The sequence below is a fragment of the Leptopilina heterotoma genome, unplaced genomic scaffold (genome assembly GCF_015476425.1).
Source record: "Leptopilina heterotoma isolate Lh14 unplaced genomic scaffold, ASM1547642v1 Lhet_209, whole genome shotgun sequence".
Classification (NCBI taxonomy): domain Eukaryota; kingdom Metazoa; phylum Arthropoda; class Insecta; order Hymenoptera; family Figitidae; genus Leptopilina; species Leptopilina heterotoma.
This window is the reverse complement of record NW_025110924.1, coordinates 2,284,259-2,307,834: the sequence shown is the minus strand read 5'-3', so window position 1 is coordinate 2,307,834 and position 23,576 is coordinate 2,284,259. Positions and strand designations below refer to the sequence as shown.

Here is a 23,576-nt window from a genome sequence, read left to right as displayed (position 1 = left end):
CACAGATCCTTGTGAAGGACTAACTAAACGAGTTTGTTGCTACAAGAAGTTGTGTGTTGTTGAATGCAGTAGCCGGCGGGTCAGGTCGAATAATGCCGAGTCCGGTTAATCTTCGGGATACAAAGGGGCACCCCGTTATCAGTGATTCTCATCTTATCATGACGTTGTTGGAAAATAAATCAGGCACGACGGGGAACGGTGGGGGCACCTTTAATTACCGGTCGCATGGAAAAATATGAAGACGTAATACCTTATCCACATTGCTTCTTCTTCTCTCGACTGCCAACCGGTAGGCAGAGAGAAACTGGTCGATTCGCTGGAGAGGCTGGAGAGGCGTTGCTCATAAATAATAAACACATATCCATGAACGCCACCGGTTACCTCGACTCCGAGGATAAAGTGACCCTGATGAACCCTCAGGATATCGATATCGATTGAAAAACATCAAATTGAAAAGAAGTCTCGATAAAACGTTCATCGTAAAATCTTTTCATCTCTTAGAATTAAATGACCCCATCTGACTTTGATGGAATCTCTCAGACATAAAGATTGTCTTATTGCAAATCACTCCCAATATCCCAAGTATATATTAATTGGAAATATGGTTCTCGTCGAAATATCTTTCATCGAAATATATATGTTCCACCAAAAAAGGTTTGAGCGAAAAATATTTATCGAATTAATCAAGTAGCGGTATATTTCTAATCATTGGACTTCTGTCCATTTTTATCGAAGGCAGGCTACAGGTGATGCATATTGAGAAGGACTTTATTCTTTTGTTTCTTTTTCTCATCTCATAAATTACTATTCTCAAATCGTTTAATATCTCAAACATTAACCTCTTGTCAGTCATTTCAATCACTGATATTAGATTTCAAAAATTTAAAATAGCGGATCGTATATAGAAAATATTTACTCATTTCTTTAAACCGTTTGTGGACTAAAAACTATTTTTTCACCAGACAGGGAAGGGGTCAAACTATTCAAATATTATTTTTTCCTTCATAAATATTTCCATTACTTTATTATTTTCAGGGTGTCTACTGATCCTTGAAGTCCTAGAATTCCTGGAAATGTCCTAAAATATTCTGGATTTTGAACTTTTGTCCTTGAATTTTCCATATTTTGCTTTTCAATATTCAATAATTTAAAAATTTAACTCAAATTTTAAAAAATAATTTTTTTGATCCATCAAAAAATAATTTCAATTTGTCATTTGATTAAAGAAACTGATATCTACAATATTGATTTTTAACTCATTTTATAATAAAAATATCAATATTTTTGTTCAAGTAGGTTAATTTAAATTATGTTAATCGTAATATAAAATGTTATTACAATAACTTATAAGAATATTATAATGAAACATAAGGAAATCGATCACTCCGAGTCGAAGACTCGGAGTGATCGATTTCCTCATGTTTTATAATAAATTTAAGATGACAAAGTAATAAAATCATTATTTTATTTCATAAGAATATTGTAACTATAAATTTAATTTTTCAAAGATTTTAATTTTAACCCTTTTCAAAATCCAATTATTTCTAAAAATTCACGCTATAATGTTTTCAATATTCAATTATAATTTAAAATTTTAAGTGAAATTCATTTTTTAATCAATTTTTATTAGAAAATTTCCCGAGAATTCAATTATTTAAATACAATTGCATATTTTTTAGAATTTAATTTTTATGAAGAATTTTATCAAAAATTTTTAATAATAATTGAATTCTTTCGGCGAATTTAAAAAAAAATTGTAAGAATAAATGCAATTTTTTTTATCAATTTATTTAAAATTTTATAAAAATAATTGAAATTCTACGATAAGTTTTGTTATTTATGAAAATAATTGAATTCTTGTAACGAATTTTATTAAAAATCTTTTTAAAGAATTGAATTCCTGTGAAGAATTTTATTTGTAAAAATAATTGAATTCCAGAGAAAAATATTATTATTTATGTAAATAATTAATTTTTTGTGAAAAATTTTATTCAAATTTTTTTAAATAATTGAATTTTCAGAATTTTTATGAACTTTTTAAAAATAATTAAATTCCATCTAGAAATTTCTTTAAAAAATTGAAAATAATTGAAATCTGACAAAGAATTAAAAAAAATTTTTTTTTTAATAATTGAATTCCTGTGAAAATGTTTATTTTTGAAAAAAAATTGAATTCTTGGGAAGAATTTTATTAAAATTTCTTAAATAATTGAATTGCTTAGAAGAATTTTATTTTTTACGAAAATAATTGAATTGTTTCAAAGAGTTTTAAAAATATTTTTGACAATAATTGTATTTCTAGAAAAAATGTTGTATTTTACGGAAATAATTGTATTCTATGACCGATTTTATTATAATTTTTCAAATTTATAAAGCATTTTATCAAAATTTTTAAAAATAATTAAATTCTCAAGAAAGAAAATAATTGATTTTTTAAATAATAAAATTATTAAAAGAATTTTATTTAAATTTTTCGAAATAATTGAATTTCTCAGATTATTTTCTTCAATTTTCTTTAAATATTTTAATTCTTTCGGGATACTTCATTAAAAAATGTAAAATAATTGAATTGATGCGAAGAAATTTAAAAAAGAAATTGATAAATAATTGAATTCCTGTTAAATTTTTATTAAAATTTTGTTTAAATAATAGAATTCTTTTGGAAAATTTTATTAAAATAGTACATGTCAAAAATAATTGAAATGAGGAAAATTTTTGAAAATAATAATTGAAATTTTGCCAAGAATTTTATTAAATTTTTTGAAAATAATTGAATTTTGGTGGAGAATTTTATTTTTTATAAAGGTAATTGAAATTTTGTCGAGAATTTAAAAAAAAATTTTGAACATAATTATTGAATTTTTGCGAAGTTATTTAAAAGTTATTTAAAAAGAAATTATTGTCAAAAATAGAAAAAATTGAAGGGTTTGTATTAGAATTCTTAGCAATTTCATAATTTATAAGGCAAACAAAAAAGACACAAAAATTCAGAATTTTCCTATAAATTCTAAAAATTTAATTTTTTCCAGTACTTTTAGTGAAAATCCCTGAATTCACACATATAAATGTCCTGGAAAAATAAAAAATCTGTCCTGGAATGTCTTTGAAATTGTTCTGAAATTTTAAGTCATATTTTCAGTAGACACCCTGATTTTGCAAATAAATGGAAATAAAACAAACCTTTCAACTCTTGGAGAACAAAATTATTTTTGTTTCCTTGAAGAAAAAATTTATTTGAATCAAATATTTTTTATTGACATTGAATAAATTGTATTTAAAGCAATAACTTTTTGAAATGTTTTTTTTAAATAACTATTCTAAGTATTTATTATTATATTATATATTTATTATTTTCTAATAAAAATTGATTTAAAAATAAATTTCGGTTTTTGAATAATTTTCCAAGGAAATTCTTAAATAAATGTATTAGAACATTTTTCTCAATATCTAAACATTTTTAAAGTGAATCAGAATATTCTTTTAGGGTCAGAGAAAAAGTCAAAATTTAAATTACTAAAAGAAAAAAAAAGTATTTCACTAAACGATTTCAATTTTACCAGCAATCAGAATTTCTATTTTCTAGCAAAATATTTCACTAATTCGAATTTAGAGACACGTGATTATGTTCAGTAGAATGAAAGAAAAAACTGATTCTCGTTTTAAGAGCACATATATACATTTAAGAATGACACGTTGAAATATAAGAGACACTACATTTTGAAATACTTTTAACAAGTCAGTGGTCTTTAGATGTGCGGGAAAATTATTTAATACTGATACTCAGAACTGAACTAATGTTGCTATTAAGACAACTAATGGTTACATGGTCAACACCTCAGGTGCATGTTTCTATACCATCGTTTCGAATTAAATATATTTTTAGTACTAGTTAGTTTCGTTCTTGAGTTAAAAATTAAATATTTTCCTTTATAGAATATTATTGATGTATATGCTTTGCGTTTAGAACTGACGCTTAGCTCATAATTTAAGTCCATGATAGTCACAGTATTTTTTTCTTTTTTGTCTCTGAACTCATTGTGAACTCATAAATATTAAATAGAAATTAATACAATTAATTTCTTTCTAGATATTAATTAAGGCTCCGGATCATAAACGGGGACTTTTATCATTCAAAATCAATGCTGAAAGTGCACTTTTAAGATCCGGAGTCATATTAGTAATCCAATGTGACTGTCAATTAAATTTTCCTTTTTTTGAATTTCGCGCCATTCAGTTCTTTGAATCGCCGCCTGGATGGCATGAAAGTTCTCTCACAAGCGATTGATACTCTTCTGTTTAAAATTTACTTATATAGAATGTTTTTAATTAGCATGGTCGCTCTTTTGAACGTTTTGAAAAGGAACAAATCACCGTTGAGTAGAAATCTAAATTCAGAAATAAAAATCAATCAATTGATTATTCGAAAAAACCAACAAGGGAAAATTGTGTTAAATTGTGTAAAATTCGAAAAAAGTATAACGGATATATTTTGCCACAAGATCTTTGTGAAAAAATTATTTTTTGGCAGGTATCCTCCGTGTCAGATTTGTTGATAGTTTGGACAAACCGAAAGTAGTAAGGGGACGATCTTTGACTTGTACTTCTGTATCTCTTCTCCTCCGCTTCTTCTTCTTCTTCTTCTTCTTCTTCTTTCTACCGTGCGTACCATTAGCATCAGCAGCGGGAATCAAACCACTACCACTCTATATCACCTTCTCCAAGTCCCTCTGTAGAACCTGGCCATGTGACTGATTCCCCTTCTCCGCAGGTTGACGAGTCGAGGGCCTGCCTACCTGCCGCCCGCTGCCCCGCTCCCATTACGACGCGGACTCTCGCGGCAGGTGCACCAAGCTAAGTTCCACTCCGCTTGCTTGTACCTGTACACCTACCTGTACAAGTAAAACATTTTCTGTTTCCGACTTGTATTCGTCGCAACAGTTCGCGTTTAGTTTTTTATTGTGAAGGTGTGACTATCACAGTGCAAAGGTGACTTATACTTGTGAACTCAATAATTTTGACCTTGTCAGCAAAGAGTGACGCACCTGTTCGCCGCGACACTGCACGTATGTCTCGCGTGATTACCTCGTGACATTGCGAAGAAGACACCTGCCTTGTCGATCAAACACTCACTTTGTCCGCAATTCTTTTTTTGTCACATTTTGGTGGTGAATTGTGTTCACCAGGTTGTCTTATATCCTGGTTTTCTTGGACCATTTGGTTCCCTAAGAGTACTTGATTATTTGGACCATTTGGTTTTGCTACATCACTCGGTTTTCCTGGAACATTTGGGTCCCTAAGAATACCATTTCTCTTCCCTACATCACTTGGTTTTTCGGGAACATTTTCCCTTAGAGTACTTGGTCTGCTTGGATCCCTTGATTCTTTTGTACCATTTGGTTCTTTTGGTACACTTGGTTCCTTTGGAGCAGTTGATTCCTTAGGTACATTTGGTTCCTTCGGTACGGTTGGTTCCTTTCGTCAGTGAAAAGAAAAAAATAGTGCGTGTGACTGTGGTGCATCCGTTAAGTTTCTGTGTAAAAATCAAAGAGACATCATCAGCTGTCAAAGAAATGAGAGCAACACTTTAATGCTCGTGCCTTATCAGCCTGGAGAGTTTGCAAACACTGTTTGCCTTATCGTATCTTGGCACGGCACGGCGGAAGCAGATTGTTGCATGTATTGATAAAGACAACTTTACAAATTCTGAAATTTTGTCGAACATTCGTGAAAAGAATAAAACAAATCTGCTGACAATCATCATGAAAGTAATATCAATCGTTAATCAGTTGGATATCAGTTTCTGACACTCGGGTCGGACTTATCTTGTGCCCAAGAGTCACATGACCTCTGGAAGTGTTGATAAGTAAAAGATAGTGTGCGAAAGTTGAGAGCTGTGTGGCACAAAGGCGCGACAGATTTCTTTTTGTGAAGGAATCTCAGATTCTCGGTGGTGATTTATATCTCTTTGGGGGTTCAAAAAGAGTTGTACTATCCTGTCTCTCTCTCTCACACAAGTCGACGAAGCACATTTTCTTCGCTTTCCTGGTACTCCTTTACTTGACAACCTGGACATTTTAACCGCAACGGCAAGACGAACGGAGTGGAGATGTCCGAGGGTCGCTGAAAGAATGAGGGAGCTGGACACCGAGAGTCCCGTCGTCTGGCCGGCTTGGTGTTACTCTGGTACGTCCAGACAGATTTGTTTTCTTTTCTTTTTTTGAAGCACTTCCTTATTTTCATTAATCACGTTTTTGCTGGAAACTAACGGCAGAAGGTTTATTTTAGAAACTTTATTATTTTTCGAAACTTTTCACCAAACACAGTAGGTAGATAAGTTAAAAATACGTGTTGTTATCTTGATTACTTATCAAGTGACAACTGTCGAGTGGACATTTTTACTTACAATAACAACTTCGACGAGAATTAGAATTTTAGATGTTATTTTGTCAGTGGAGCGGACGGTACGAAAATACTTTTCGCAAAAAAGGGGTAAAATACCAAAAGTACGAACTTATTTCAGGAAATACTACAAACGTCCTTGTCATATCCAGAAGTTTCAATATCCTAATGTCCAAGAAACGTCCTTGAGGATACTTTGAGAATTCTCAACAGATGTACTAATTTTCGGTCATCTTCATGACCTTTCGATATCTGGAATCCAGATATCTGGATTCCAGACATCGAGAGGTCATGAAGATGACCGAAAATTAGTACATCGAAAGGTTATAAAGATAATCGAAAATTATTTTATCGGAAGAATGATGATCGAAGTACATCGAAAGGTCGTAAAGATGACCGAAAATTAATTATTAATTGATATCGGAATATCCGGTTGCTGTTAGGGAACTGAAATTAGTGAAATTTTGAGGATGTTGCAGGTGAAACGCTTCTTTTATTTTTCTTTGGTGTTCATTTTGACAATTACTGTAGTCGAAGAAAGGGACCAGTGTATAGTTGTGAGGAAAGGAGCAGACTAACCTGTTAGGACTTTGAACCGAGTTATCTCGCTTAATCGACCTATGTTATTTGTCGGTTTCTTCCAATTAAGGAACGATCAACGGCATTTGCCATGAAGCTATTTTCTAGACCCGGATAAATTTCGCAAGTATTTGATTTAAATTCTTTTTTCATTTCCAAATCGGTTCATTTACAGATGCACGAAACAATAAATTCAATCTAAAATTTTACAATCTCACTGGCAAATTTTTATACTGATTTCTGTAGAGTAATACAAAATTAAAATTCATCTTCTTTTATTATTTGGTATTTGTTATTTGGTATTTTTTCGTTTTTAAAAACGTTGCGGACTTTAGGTTCATAATAAGAAAAGAGTTGAGTAATTATTTTTCGCGACACCGAATCTAAAATATATCAATAATCATTACCAAACTACAGAATGAAGTCTAAATGTTTACATAAAGTGTTCAGCTGTCAGAAAAGTCAGAAAAAGTATCTATTTTTCTATAAAGTTTTGAATGTTCATATAAACGAAAGTTTTTTTCAAATGATTTTTCAAAATTATTATACAAAAGAAAAAAATAATTAAAATTCTCTTTTACTTAGTTTAAAATAAATTTTTTCTAACAAAATAATTTTTTTTATAAGAAAATACAAATTAGTAAAAAGTATTGTCTTTCATTTAAAAGTTCGAATCTTACGTCGGTGAAGTTGATGAACGATTGAAAAAAAGAAAATATTTTTCTTGACGAAAATAACAATATATATTTTGTTTATAAATTTTTCTTCTTATTTTTCGAAATTTTTCGACGTTCAAAATGAACGAAATATTTTTCTGCGCTGCAGTATTTTTAAAAATTATATGACTGAAACACAAAATATAATTTAATTCATTTTATTCAGTTCAAAATTTCATTAAATTTATTTTATTTGAATTAAAATATAGTTGATTTAGTAACAATATAGTTGATTTAGTTGAAAATTAATTTTTTAATGACAAAAAATAGTTTAATAAATAATAAATACTATAATAAATAGTTTTTAGAAATAAAATTCAAAATTTAGAAAAGTAATAAAACTATCGTCGTTCATTTTAACGTTTAAAACTTTAGGGACATTTCTTTTTTGAAATTAATTGATCAAAATATTATTTAAAACACTTTTTTATACAAAAATATATTCAAATTTTGAATTGAAAAATATTTTTTTTTTTCTAAATCGTTGATTATAAACGTTGTGTGAATTTCACCATAGTCAAACTTTATGAACATAAGGAATTGCATTTAAAAATTAGGAAAGAAGTAGAATTATACAAAAAATGAAAATTTTTGGGAATTAAAATTTTTGATTAATCTAACACAACTTAATTTGTTTTCATCACCATATGGTGTTATCACCAGACATTAATTTTATTAATTTATTTATTTCTAAATCTGGCACTATCTTAATTTAAATGTGTAATTTTTTGTTGTTGATGAAAATAGAGAAAGTTTTTAAACGATAAATTATTTATATATCTCTTATTATATTAAGTTGAAGAACGACCGACCGACCGACCGACCGACCGACCCTAGCCGTATATATATGTATATCTTTTAAAAATAATATTAACACAAATGTATACATATTCACAATGTCACGCATGCACAGTAGTGTTCTGTCAATGTTACGCATGCGCAGTAGTGTTCTGTCAATGTTACGCATGCGCAGTAGTGTTGTGTCAATGTTACGCATGCGCAGTAGTGTTCTATCACTATAACGCATGCGCAGTAGTGGTCTATCACTATAATGCATGCGCAGTAGTGTTCTATTAGTGCCACGCATGCGCAGTAGTGTTCTGTCAATATTACACATGCGCAGTAGTGTTCTGTCAATATTAGGCATGCGCAGTAGTGTTCTGTCAATATTACGCATGCGCAGTAGTGTTCTGTCAATATTACGCATGCGCAGTAGTGTTCTTTAAATATCAGGCATGCGCAGTAGTGTTCTATGAATATCAGGCATGCGCAGTAGTGTTCTATCAATGTCAGGCATGCGCACTATTGTTCTATGAATGTCAGGCATGCGCAGTAGTGTTCTATCAATGTGAGGAATGCGCAGTAGTGTTCTATGAATATCAGGCATGCGCAGTAGTGTTCTATGAATATCAAGCATGCGCGCATAACACCCACACATGTATACTCACACATATACACTAATCACATGTACATGTATACTCACACATGTTCATAAATTACATACACATGTATACTGCTCATATGCAGACATAAACTCCTACATATACACAAATCACATATATGTATAGATTTAATAAACGATTGATAATATAAATTGTTGAATTTTTTAAGGTTCGTTGATGCACGTAGTGTCTGTTGAAATTTTTTTAAATATACGTAAATACCTCACTCGCTAATGCTGCGCTGTCTGTGTTGTAATGGAACTTATTTATTTACTTGTGTATTTACTTATTTATTTCAGGGTTGCCACAAGACATCGATTTTAAAATTCCATGACTTTTCCAGGTTTTCCAGACCATTTCTTAAAAAATTCCAAACCAGAAATAAAATTGTTTTGGTATGTTTTTAGCTAATTACGACAAAAAGTATAAAATCCTTTAAGTAAATTGTTAACAAAATAAGTTATTAATTTTTAATTTCATTATTAACAAAAAATTAAGTTAAAATTTGTAAGGTTATTTGAGATACGCTCCGAAGAAAGATGAGGAGCAAATCTTTTTAAATTTAAAAATTTAGTTAAGTTTAGAATTTTTCACAATTATTAAACCAGTATTTTAAAAAGCATTTTAATAACATTTTATGAAACTGAAGTTACCTACGTTTATTCAATGACAATTTTTTCTTTGCTAATTATTTATTTTAATGTTAGAAGCCTTTTAAAAAATTTTAAAAGATCGAAGTCGGGGAAATTATTAATTTTGATTTTTTACACAGATTTTCGAAAAATCCATATATTATTTAAACAAAATTATTATTTCCTCACCTCATAAGCAATTTTTTCTTTTACAAATTATTTATTTTAATGTGACAAGTCATTTAAAAAAATTGTAAGAGGATCTAAGGAAGGCAAGGAAATTAGTGATTTTTAATTATTTTTTCGTAGATTTTCCAAATATCCCGAAATTTTAACTAAATTATTATTTCCTTGCTTCAGAAGCAATTTTTTTCGATTGCAATTTTTTAAAGGGCTTCTTACATTAAAAAACAATTAGCAAAAGAAAAAATTTTCATTGCATAAAAGTTGGTAGCTTCAGTTTCATAACATTTTGGGGTTTCTAAAATGTATTAATTTAAAAATTATTTAAAGGAAGATAGAGACCAAAAGAAACTAAAATTTAGAAATGCCATATTGATTTCAATTGTAAGCACTAAATTTAAAATCAAAAAGTTGTATGTCAACTTGAAAACTTGAAATTTTTACGACTCAAATACAAAAAATTGAGCTTTTAGTATCAGGCTTTATAAAATTCCCTGACAATTCCAGATTTTTCAGGTTTTCCATGACTGAAAAAAAATTCCATGACAATTCCGGGTTTCCCAGGTTTTCCAGGTCCGTGGCAACCCTGTATTTGTTTGGCAGACATCAACAATAATTTTTTAAATGGATAATCAGTGAAAAATGACTTATATTTCTGTAAGTTAGTGTTTCACTTCGATCCGAGAATTTCATTTTTTCGAGCGATTATTTGGTTATCGTCTTTGGTTTTCAAACGATCATCTTGTTTATTCTTTTGTTAATTGTCAAATCGTATCGTCTAATTTTCTAATTGTCATCGACCGAACTTCTCGACTGCTTCTCGACTTTCCCATAACTGACAACTAAAAATAATACAATAATAACCTATTTTTTGAAAAAAATCGATATCCAAAAACATTTAAATTCTTTTTTATTAATTCTATTAAAAACTAAAATTAAATTCATTTTAGTGAATTAAAATTATTATATCAAGTTAAAAATTAATTCAAGGTGTCTAGTGAATTATTATTTTTAAATTCCCGGACCAAAAATAAATATTCCCGGATTGATTTTTTAAAACAGCAATTACTAGGGTAACTGCACCAATTGCCGAGGGTGCACCAATTGTCGAGGATCATAATTTTCTTTTTTAGATAAATAGTATAATATATAATATTTAAGAACAAAAAAAATTTCTAAATAATCTTTGTATTTTCAACTGTATATTTATATATTCAAATTTCGTAGCGATTCTACTAAAATAATTATTTAATTAATATTATAATTCACTGTTGTGAAATTTACTCGAATCTCCATTTTCTTAATACTTCAGGTTGATTAAAACAGATTTTTAGAAATTCAAATTAAACGTATTTATAATGACTTTTTGTGTACAAAATTATTATTATAATTTTGTACAAGAACTAAATTAATTTTGTATGCATGTTTTTTTGTTAACAAAAAATATTTAATATTTTTTAAAAGCAAATCATCGGTATTTGGTTCCTTTCTTTTGACAGTTCCATTTTTCGAGGTAATGACTCGAAAATTGGTGTAGTCACTTTTTTCGCTGATGTACCATTTATCGATGGTTAAGTGTTTATTTACTAAACGTCAAACATAAATGCCAAACATTTATAGGTACAGAGAAAAAGAAAAAAAAATGCTCCAGAAATTTACAACCAACAGAAAATAATCAACTAAAGAAACGAGGAAGACCGAAAAAAATTAATAAAAAAAATGCATTATTTAAAACTAAAAAATTTTGTACTATAGTTTAATTATAATTATAACCATTATATTTACAGTTCGTAATAAAAGTTTATTTTATTCGTTTACAAACTTAATGTGACTTAAATTAATTTATTTTTTCAATTAATTTTTTCCGATTAACAAAATTGATTAAATTTAATTAACTTATTTATAAAAGTTTAAAAAACAGTTAAATAATTTTCTGTCTTGCATCATCTACTATAAAAATGTTTTATATCGATATTATAAATTATTCAATTGTAGTTAAATAAATATATTTGTTTTCTGGTAATGTTCTATAATATTTTTATCAAAAAAATAAATATCTACTCGATTTTCAAATATCTGTACAGGTTAATTGTTAGGTTATATTGGGTTATATGTTTAAAAATGTCATACCCTCGACAATTGGAACAGACCCTCGAGAAATTAGCACAAGACCATCGACAAATGGTGCTTTTGCTCGATTGACTTTTAAATATATTTTTTGCTTAACAATTTAGTTTATATTAAAAAAATAAATATGAATATTAAACATTATTAGATCCTTCGTCCAAATATACAAAAATCAAATTTTAAAGTGCATTTACTTCCGAGAAAAAAAATGTCAAAGTCACATGTTGCCTAAAACCCTCGACAATTGGTACAGTTACCCTATAAAATTTAAATATTAATACTTTTAATAAAGAAATTTTTAAGAAAATCAATTTTAAAAAGTCAATAGACATCTTTATTTAGAGAAATATATATAATATTACTTGTTATATATTACTTAATAAATCTATAACATTGTAATAGTTGGATCTAAATTTAAAATTAACCTACTTTTTTATTTTTCTATTAGTTGGGCTTTTTTGCGGAGTATTATTATTATTTTTAATTGTGTATTTAAATAATAAAAATTAAAAATAATTATTTTTAATTTTTATTATTAAAAAAAAAAGTTGTCTGTTCATTGAACAAGACCTACATGTCTTATAGTATTTTGGCCCCCTGAATACGAATATGAAGTCAGAATTGCTCCATCACCCTCTGTTTTCTTTTAAATCGAAAAAACTACCCTTAAGTCTAAAATTCAAGAATTAAAGTAAAAAAAAATAAAAACACGGCTTTCTTCGGAGTAGAAGAATATATTTATGCGTTTTCTTCTTTCAACAACTCAAATAATGTCAAAATTGCTCCACCACCCCTACTTTTTTTTAAATCGAAGAAAGTACCCTTAAATCTAAAATTCAAGAACTAAAGTGAAAAAAAATGAAATAACCGGTTTTCTTCGGAGTAGAAGAATATATTTATGCGTTTTCTTCTTTCAACAACAAATAATGATAAATTAACTCTGATTCTGCTTTTTAGTTATGAGAACAAAAATAAAGGAACGTATGCTTTTGTCTAAAACTAATTGTTTTTATTGTTGTTAGTATACTCTGGGTTCATACTTAAAGGGGTAGTTTTTTCAATATAAATCAATAAGAGGGTGATGAAGCAATGCTGATGCTTTTTTAAAAAGTACATAAATATATTCTTCTACTTTGGAAAAAACCTGTTATATCATTTTTTACTATAATTCTTGAATTTTAGATTTAAGGGCAGGGGGTGATGGAGCAATTTCGTCATTATTTCTAAATTGTTGAAAGAAAAAAACGCATAAATATATTTTTCGACTTCGCAAAAAAACTGGTTATTTCATTCTTTGACTTTAGTTCTTGAATTTTAGATTTAAGGGTAGTTTCTCCCATTTAAAAGAAACAGGGGTGGTGGAGCAATTTTGACATTATTTCTGAGAGGTTAAAGGAAGAAAACGCATAAATATATTCTTCTACTCCTAAGAAAACCGGTTATTTCATATTTTTTTACTTTAGTTCTTGAATTTTAGATTTAAGGGTAGTTTCTCCCATTTAAAAAAACAGGGGTGGTGGAGCAATTTTGACAATATTTCTGAGTGGTTGAAGGAAGAAAACGCATAAATATATTCTTCTACTTCGCAAAAAAGTGGTTATTTCATTCTTTGACTTTAGTTCTTGAATTTTAGATTTAAGGGTAGTTTCTCCTATTTAAAAAAACAGGGGTGGTGGAGCAATTTTGACATTATTTGAGTTGTTGAAAGAAGAAAACGCACAAATATATTCTTCTACTCCGAAGAAAGCCGTGTTTTTATTTTTTTTTACTTTAATTCTTGAATTTTAGACTTAAGGGTAGTTTTTTCGATTTAAAAAAAACAGAGGGTGCTGGAGCAATTCTGACTTCATATTCGTATTCAGGGGGCCAAAATACTATAAGACATGTAGGTCTTGTTCAATGAACAGACAACTTTTTTTTTGTGTGCCTGTGATTGTAATCATGCCTAAATTAAAAAAATTTAACATTTTTAGGTATAAAATAATTTTTTAATAAACATTAATAAAAATTTAGTTTTCTAAACATTATTCAAAAGTAGACGAAAGAACAAAGTTTTGTCCTCTTGATGTAATTTTTCTAAATTCAATAGATTAAGTTATAGATAATTAAAAATAAGTATACTTAGATTTCTTTGAATAATTTTTTAACACAATTAAATTTTTCAAATATGTCTACAATAGAAACCTTTTTGAATAGTTGAAATTGTGCAAAATTTAATTGAAAATAATTAATTTATTTCAAGTATTTTGTTACAATTTTTTGAAGAATTTTAATTGCAAATTTTGAAAATAATTGAATTACCAAAAATTTAAAAAAAATTTTTAAAGGTAAATTAGGATATAAGAATTATTTTAAGAAATTCAATTATTTTCGAAAAATAACATTATAATATTTTTAAAAACTAATATTATTAGAATTTTTTTATAGTAATTTTTAAGATTTAATTATCTTCGAATAATGTAAATAAACATTTATGAAAATTTACTTCAATAAGACGAGCGAACATGACAGCTTGGTTATCAAAACAAAAAGAAAATCGTTTTTTGTTCGTTTCTCGGATCGTGTTGCTCGAATGAAACACTACTGTAAGTGTAATTTTCAACTGACTTTTAGTAAAATTATTTGTTTGACAGAAATTTACAATATTAATAAATAAATCACAATAAAATAATAATCAGTGAAGAATGACTGATATTTTAGTACTTTTCAACTGATTTTCAGTAAAATTCCACTGATTATGAATCCAAAGTCACTTTTTAAAAATACAAAATGGCGAATCCAGGATAGCGGACGAAAATGAAAGGTTTAGTAAGAGAATACGTAAAAATAACATTTCGTATAATGTACAATGACATTTTTTGTAAATGTCACTTCATAATTTTTGTCTTATTACACAATGATTTTAAATAAAATAATTTATATTTTTATAAATATTAATAATTTTTTACATTTTCTAACCACTGTAAGGTTTTAATTTTGTAAATGTTCAAATTCTGGTTTAGAAAGAAAAATTTATATTATTATACAACTATATTGTCTAGACTTGCAAAAACCCAAAGTCTAGACTTTGTTGTAACAATATTGTTACAATATATATTGTAACAATATTGGTGACGGTGACATGCGTAAGAATAGTGCAGTAAAAATTTCAAAAAAACACCCTGATCATTACCTACAGAAAATCCTATTAGTAAGAAAAGAATGGACGTATCTTCGCCCTTTTCTTACTAATTATTCAGAGAATCAGGCTAACATTCAAAATCTAACCTTCTAAGTTTAGTTATTTCAAAAAAATTATTTTATTGATGCAAATAAATATTTATTTTAATTAAAAACTATGCATTATTTAATCAAGTAATTTTTATAATTGATTTAAAGCAATATTTATTAAATTAAATTATTCTATTTAATTGACTTAAGTAATTTGTATTTGGTTCAAATAACTATTTAATAGATACCATAAATTAAAATATTTATGTCCAGTAAATATTTACTTAGTTCAAATAAAAAAAAAAAATAAGTAAAAACTAATAAGTTTAAATACAACCGAACGAGCGTTAGCGAGTGAGGTATATGTTGCTAGTTTATATTAATTTAAAGTACATATTCAAAATAATCTTCAAGTTCTGAAGTTCATTGAATGAAGGATTTTTTATTACAAGATATTTTCGTTGAAAACTTTTTTTTATTCAAGTTATTTTCATTGAGAAATATTTTCATTTGAAGTTACTTTTTTTAAAATTATTTTTACTAGAAGTTATTTTCATTGAACTATTTTTTTCATTGGAAGTTATTTTTATTGAAACGAAATTGTACGATATAATTTGGAAAATTTTAGAGAAATTAGAAATAATTGCAGAAAATCAATTATTTTCAAAAATTTTAATAAAGTTCTTTGTAAAATCTCAAGTATTTTCAAAAATTTATCATTCAAACATATTTTCGTTGGAAGTTATTTTCACTGCAAGTTATTTTCATTGAACTTTTTTTTCATTCGAACTTATATTCATTGAAATTTATTTTCGTTGGAGGTAAATTTACTCGGGAAGATAGTTATTTTCATTGAAATATTTGTTTATTGGAAGTTATTTCGAATGCAAATTATTTTCATTGGAATGTTATTTTGATTGCGAAATATTTTTATTGGAAGTTACTTATTTTTTATTGTTTTTCAAGATATTTTCATGGAAAATTATTTTTATTGAAAGTTATTTTTACTAGAAGTTATTTGCATTTAACATTATTTTCATTGTAAGTTATTTTCATTGAAACGCATTTTAATTAAAACTTATTTTCCTTGGAAGTTATTTTCATTGAAACTTATTTTCGTTGGAAGTTATTTCCACTAGGAGTTATTTTCAGTGAACATTATTTTCATTGAAAGTTATTTTCATTGAACTTTTTTTTTATTGGAAGTTATTTTCATTGAAACTTATTTTCGTTGGAAGTTATTTTCACTAGAAGTCATTTTCATTGAAAGTTATTGTCATTGGAATATTTTTTCGTTGGAAGTTATTTACAATAAAAATTATTTTCATTGAAACTTATTTTCATTGAAATGTTATTTTCACCAGAAGTTATTTTCATTGTAATTTGCAAATTATTCCCACTAGAAGATATTTTCCTTACTTTTTGTTTACGCTCTTTTTTCCTCTGTTTTCCACTTTTTTATTTCCGCCATAATGATAATAATAATTATTATTAAAAACAGCTTATCGGAAGTTTTATCCTTTTTTTGTTGGAGATTTCTTAATTTCACAGTTGAGCATCTATTCAAACGCGTATTTCACCTGTCGGAACGGTTTTACGTAACGCATGAAAGGCACACTGAAAATTTCTTCTAGGTATGTAACAGCACCACGTGGCTATTATCAATAGCCATCTGCAGAGTGGCTCGTGTGTTGAAGCTTAGCAAAAACATTAATAACATCTTTCTAAATGGCATGTGACCCTTGTTCTTAATAAAGTCGTAAATCGAGTTTACGGTTCCTCTTACAAATGCCATTTCTCCTCATGATTTATAATATTTAGCTTCATAAGCTGACAAAAACCCAACAAGGTTTGTCATTTTTAGTATCATTTTCTTACAGTTTTAGATGAAATTTTTAATATTTTAGAAAAAAACTAAAATTTTTTTTTCAGGTGAAAAAGATAACGTTAGTCTAACGTTAACCTAACGTTAACTAACATTAGGTTAACGTTAGACTAACATTAGGTTAACATTAGACTAACGTTATAATCTGACATTAGTGGCCAAAAAATGTCGTTAGACTAACGTTAGCCTAACGTTAGTTAATGTTAGTCAAACGTTAGCCTAACGTTAGTAGCATTAGCTAAAGTTAACTAACGTTAACTTTTCCACCTGGGTAGTTATATTTTTGTCAGTAATTGGTCCGTAAAGTTCGTATTTTTAATTTTTCACTGCTTCGAGCTCTGATAATAAATTCTTATCAGAAGTTTTACTAAATTTTTCGGAACTACTTAAACATAAATAGAAATACTATTTACATTTCGCTATTCGAATGTATTGAGAAATATAAAATAGAAGTGCACATAGAGGTTTACGATTGGAATCACGTAGTTTCTTTGTAAGATGTGTTTTTCCGAGTATCCACCCTTCCGGATGTAAATCTCCATTGGTACTTGGAAGGGCGACATAGGATCACGTTCCTCGTCGACCTTCGCCTCCTGCAATGTCTCGCGTTGTCCCGCGTTGTCCTCGGGTTGTTCGATTACTTTCTTGGAGTTAAATATTGGCTGTCGCTCAAACCAAGCCGCGGCTCCATCTTTTACCGATCTCACGGTACCATCGCGATTGACTTATTTATGGACCACAAAGTAAACCTTACTGCCTATCGATTCCCGATTCTTCTCGTTGTTCGTGCTACCAAGAACCTCATTGAATAGGACAACCAGTCAGCTCTGTATCCATTGTTTCTGACAAGACCACGACGTACAACGACAAAAGTTCAGTAATCTTGTACAACTCTAGTCATCCATTTGGCAGTCAACTCTCAACCTCTTTTTTTGCACTCTTCGATAATGTTTACTCCAAGTCCTCTTTTTTTTGCTTTTGCTTTTGCTTTTCGAAAAAGTTTACTCCAAGAGCTCTTTTTTTCGCTTTTCTAAGAAGTTACCTAAACTTTTTTAAAATTTTCCTAAAAGTAGACTAACAACAGTTCAGAACAGTTCGAACTAGGTCCGTAAATCCCGTAAGGGTCCGTAAATTTGCTACAAGTCCGTAAAAGTCACTGTTTTTGAAAAATGGTCCGTAAAGTCCGTAATTTCATTAAAACTTTTCTCAATCAAATTACGGACTTTATGGACCATTTTACGAAGACTTCGTAAATTGTACGATATAATTTAGAGAATTTTAGAGAAATTTGAAATAATTGCAGAAATTCAATTATTTTCAAAAGTAATAAAATTCTTCGCAGAAATTCAATTATTTTTAGAAATATAAAAAAAAATTTTGCAAAATTCAATTATTTTTAGAAATTTAAAAAAATAATTTTGCAAAATTCAATTAGGTATTTTGAGTCATTTTAATAAAATTCTCTGCAAAATTCAATTATTTTAATAAATATCAAAATTCATGACAAGAATTCAATTATTTTCAAAAGTAATAAAATTCTTCGAAAAAATTCAATTATTTTTCAAAATTTTAACAAATATCTGGTCAAGAATACAATTATCTTGATAAATAGCAAAATTTTTCGCCAAAAATTCAATTATTTTCAAAAATTTAAATAAAATTCTTTTCAAAATTTTAATTATTTTCACACATTTATCTCAATTCAATGATTTATAATATTTACAATTTTCATAAAATTTCTCCTAAAAAATACAATTATTTAAAAAAAAATTTAATAAAATTCTACGCAAACATTTAATTATTTTCATAAATAATAAAAATTTCACAGAAATTCAATTATTTACAAATTTTTCATAAATTTCTTCGCAATAATTTAATTATTTTCATAAATAATAAAATTCATCGGAGAATGGCAAATATTTTTAATACAATTTTAATCGAATTCCTCAAAAAATGTAATTATTCTTAAATTTTATTACAATTTGTCAAAAGAATTCAATTATTTTTTAAAATTAAAAAGTAATAAAATTCATTGCAAGAATTCAATTATTTTTAAACATAAAAAATAATAAAATTTTCACAAGAATACAATTATTTTCAGAAATTTTAGTAAAATTCTTTGCAAAATTCAATTATTTTTATAAATTACAATATTTATCAGAATTCAATTATTTTTAAAATTAAAACCCAATTAAATTCTTCGCAGAAATTCAATTATTTCAATTATAATAATAATAAGAAGAATCATTCGATTATTCTATAAATTATTTAATTTTGTATTTAAATAATTGAATTCTCGTAGAATTTCCTAAAAAATATTGTTTTAAAAATGAATTTCGGTTAAAATTTTTGATAATAATTGAATATTAAAAGCAATAGAGTGTGAAGTTTTTTAACAATTCTGTGGAATTAATTTTTTTGAGGAAGTTTAATTGCGGATTTTTTAAAATTATTTCAAGTTTTTATTTGCTAACCTATTTAATTTAAGAATTTACGAATAATTGAAATTTTGTAAAATTGAATTGTAAACAAATAAATTTGAAAATTGTCAAAGAACTTTTTCAAAAATTATTGAAAATAACGCATTTATAGAAGAATATTACTTAAAAACACAAAAAAATTAATTTTGGAAAAGTTATAAATTATTGCAGAAATTCAATTATTTACTAGAGTAATAATATTCTTTGCAAAAATTAAATATTGTTCAAACATAATAAAATTCTTAGGGATTCAATTATTTTCACAAATAATTCCTCGAAAGTTGCAATATTATTCTTAAAAATTTTATTACAACTTGACGAACGAATTTAATTTTAAGAAATATTCAGTTATTTAATAAAATAATCAAATTCGTTGCAATAATGAATAATTCAATTATTTTCATAAATAACTTTTAATTCGTCGCAAAAAATCAATTATTTTCAAAATTTTTTAAATAATTCTGCAAAAGAATTTAATTATCTTGATAAACAATAAAATTATTCCCGAAAATTCAATTAGGTATTTTGAGGCATTTTAATAAAATTCTCTGCAAAATTCAATTATTTTGATAAATATCAAAATTCATGACAAGAATTCAGTTCTTTTGAAAAGTAATAAAATATTTTGCAAAAATTTAATTATTTTCAAAATTTCTTTAAAATTCTCTCAAGAATTAAATTATTTTTATAAATAGGTAGCGAAATTCTTTGCATGAATTCAATTATTTTCATAAATTATTATTTAAATTCTTCTCAGGAATTCATTTATTTTTAAAAATCTTCAATACATTTCTTCAAAAAGTTTTCAATATTATTCTCAAAACTTGTTATAAAATTCTTTTATATAATAAATTTCAGTTATAATTTTAGATAATAATTGAATATTAAAAGCAACATAGCGTGAATTTTGTAAAAATAATTGAATTTTGAAATTAATTTCTTTGAAAAAGTTTAATTAAATTTTTTTTATATTATTTTAATTTTAAGTTTTTCTTCTAATATATACCAATTTAATTGAAGAATTTCTGAATAAATGGAATTTCGTAAAATTGAATATTGTAAACAAATGAATTTGAAAATTGTCAAAGAACTTTTTTCGAAAATTTTTAAAAATAGTTGCCTAAAAGTTGTAAAATAAGATTTGACTAAAAAATAGTCCTTTTCAGTTTCTTAATGAACCGCTAAAGATGGGTTTTGACAGCTGAAAATTGAGTTAAGTTTCATATTAAAATAACTGTTTTTATTGTCCCAAATGAAATAACTTAAACGATTATATTGGAGTTATATTGAGATATTTTTATAGAGACAGAGATTTACGAGAATATTTTTCATTCATTTGTCATACAAATGACGATTGATCAAACATTAATTTATCATCACTTGGGCTATAAAAATTAACATACTGAATGTGTAAGATAAACAATGTATATTTGAATAATTTACCTCGTCGAGATATATAAATGCGATTGTTACTGTATTTCTGACATCTTCCTTAAGAAATAAGGAAATCCTCTATGAATTGAAATATTTAAATGTCGTCAATACTTTAGTCCTTATATTCACACATAATACAAGATTTGCATTACTTATGGTCAAGAAATCTTTCAACAAATCTTTCAAGAAATATTTTTTCACTATTTTTAAAAATTTAAACATTTTGAACTCCAGAACACGTAATTAATTTTATTTATTAGAAAAAGAATTTCATCTTTTTATAATTTAAGTAAATACTCCATTTGGTATATTTATAATGGTAAATAATGATAGTAATGATAAATAATAATAATTATTATAGAATTTAAATAAAGCTAATAACTTTTAACGCAATAAATTATGTTTACATATGTTTTATAGTTGACAGAATTGAGTTTATATTTTCAAAGTAGTTGAATGCGTCAGCAAGTGTCGCGCGTGATTTTTTCCATTTTAAATGATTCGCAGTTAAGTGCTTTGAAAATAAAAATGAGACAAGTGGATTTTACCTCTGTCACAGGGATAGTTAATGGTTAGTAAAATTTCACGTTCCATTGGTCCAAAAAGGTGACAACCGCAGTCATTAAATCGCTTAAAAGATGTTTCCATAGCGAAAATCGCGTGAGTCATGTCGTTTAATTGCGACTTATCGCATTATTACTCTATAGGTTTCACGGAGAAAATGTTCTCTCTTCAAATCTCAAAAGTGGGATATATTTGAAAAAAAGAAACGTATCTTCTTTTCCTATTAACTTACTATTATTATCCTTTTCCTTATTAACTTACAATTATTAACCTTTCTCTTATTAACTTACATTATTAACAATATTAACCTTTCCCTTATTAAGTTATAATTATTTTCCAAGACTATCACTGTTAACTTAAATTTATCAAATTGCAACGAACTAATACACAAAAATGCGAATCAAATGAAAAATTGATCCAAATTTTTGGCATAAAATTCATACTTTAAAACTGTAATAAACAAAGTTCAAAACCACAGACAGAGAAATTAGGGAATTCAGGGAAAAGTCTTTTTAGTTTGCCTCGTAAACTGTGAAACTACCAAGAATTATAATACAAAACTTAAAAAAAAATTTCTATTTCTGACCGGAATGAATTTTTTAATATTATTGAATTATTTCAAAAGTTTTAACGCAATTATTTTGATAAATAACAAAATTCTTCACAGAAATACAATTATTTTTTAGGAATTTAAATAAAATTCTCTGCAAAATTCAATTATTTTCATATAAATAACAATATTCATCACAAGAATTCAATTATTTTTAAAAGTAATAAAATTCTTTAAAGAAATTCAATTATTTTTTAAAATTTTAACAAATATCTCGTCAAGAATTCAGTTATCTTTCTAAATAACAAAATTTTTCGCCAAAAATTCAATTATTTTCAAGAATTTAAATAAAATCCTTTGCAAAATTTCAATTCTTTTCAAAATTTTTTCGCAATTCAATAGTTTACAATATTTACTATTTTCTTAAAACTTATCAAAAAATTTAATTATTGAAAAAAAAGTTTGATACAATTCTACAAAAATATTCTATTATTTTCATAAATAATAAAATTTCATTTAGGAATTCAATTATTTTCATCGCAGAATTTCAAATATTTTTATTACAATTTAAAATAATTGTTTTTCGAAAATTGCAATTTAAAAATATTATTAAAACTTGACGAAAGAATTCAATTTTAAGAAACATTCAATTATTCAATAAAATAATAAAGTTCGTTGAAATAATTCAATTATTTTTATAAAAAACTTTTAATTCGTCGCAGGAAATCACTTATTTTCAGAAATTTTTAAGTAAATCTACAATAGAATTCAATTATCTTGATAAATAACAAAATTCTTAACAGAAATTCAATTATTTTCAGGAATTGCAATAAAATTCTTTGCAAAATTCAATTATTTTGATAAATATCAAAATTCATCACAAGAATTCAATTATTTTGAAAATAAATAAAATATTTTGCTGAAATTCAATTATTCTTAAAAATTTTAACGAATATCTCCTCCAGAATTCAATTATCTTTATAAGTAGAGAACGAAATTCTTCTCAAGAATTAAATTATTGTCAAAAAATTTAATAAAATTCTTGGCAAAATTTCAATTATTCAAACAAAAGTTAATAAAATTTTACGTATGAATTCAATTATATTCATAAATTATTATTTAAATTCTTCTCAGGATTTAAATTATTTTTAAAAATTTTAATAAAATTCTTTAATGTAATAGGTAAATTACATTAAAATTTTATTTAAATTCCGTAAAAGAAATTAATTATTTTCAAAAGTTGTTAATAAAATTCTTCGTAACAATTCAACTTTAAGAACCATTTAATTATTGAATATTTGATTTATTTTTATATTTAAATAATTCAATTCTCGTAGAATTTTTTAATAAAAGTTGATTTAAATATGAATTTCAG

At 26.4% G+C, this 23,576-nt stretch overlaps 1 protein-coding gene across 2 annotated transcripts in view; it reads left to right on the top strand.

Annotated features, from left to right (window-relative positions):
- The first annotated feature begins 4,802 nt into the window (after positions 1 to 4,802).
- The window catches only part of LOC122501322, a 132,196-nt gene continuing 113,422 nt past the window's right edge, over positions 4,803 to 23,576 (top strand). For both annotated transcript variants that reach the window (XM_043610685.1, XM_043610686.1), the window contains exon 1: positions 4,803 to 6,183. In XM_043610685.1, the coding sequence (XP_043466620.1) occupies positions 6,129 to 6,183 (55 nt within the window). In that variant the 5' untranslated portion in view covers positions 4,803 to 6,128. The remainder of the gene's footprint in view (positions 6,184 to 23,576) is intronic.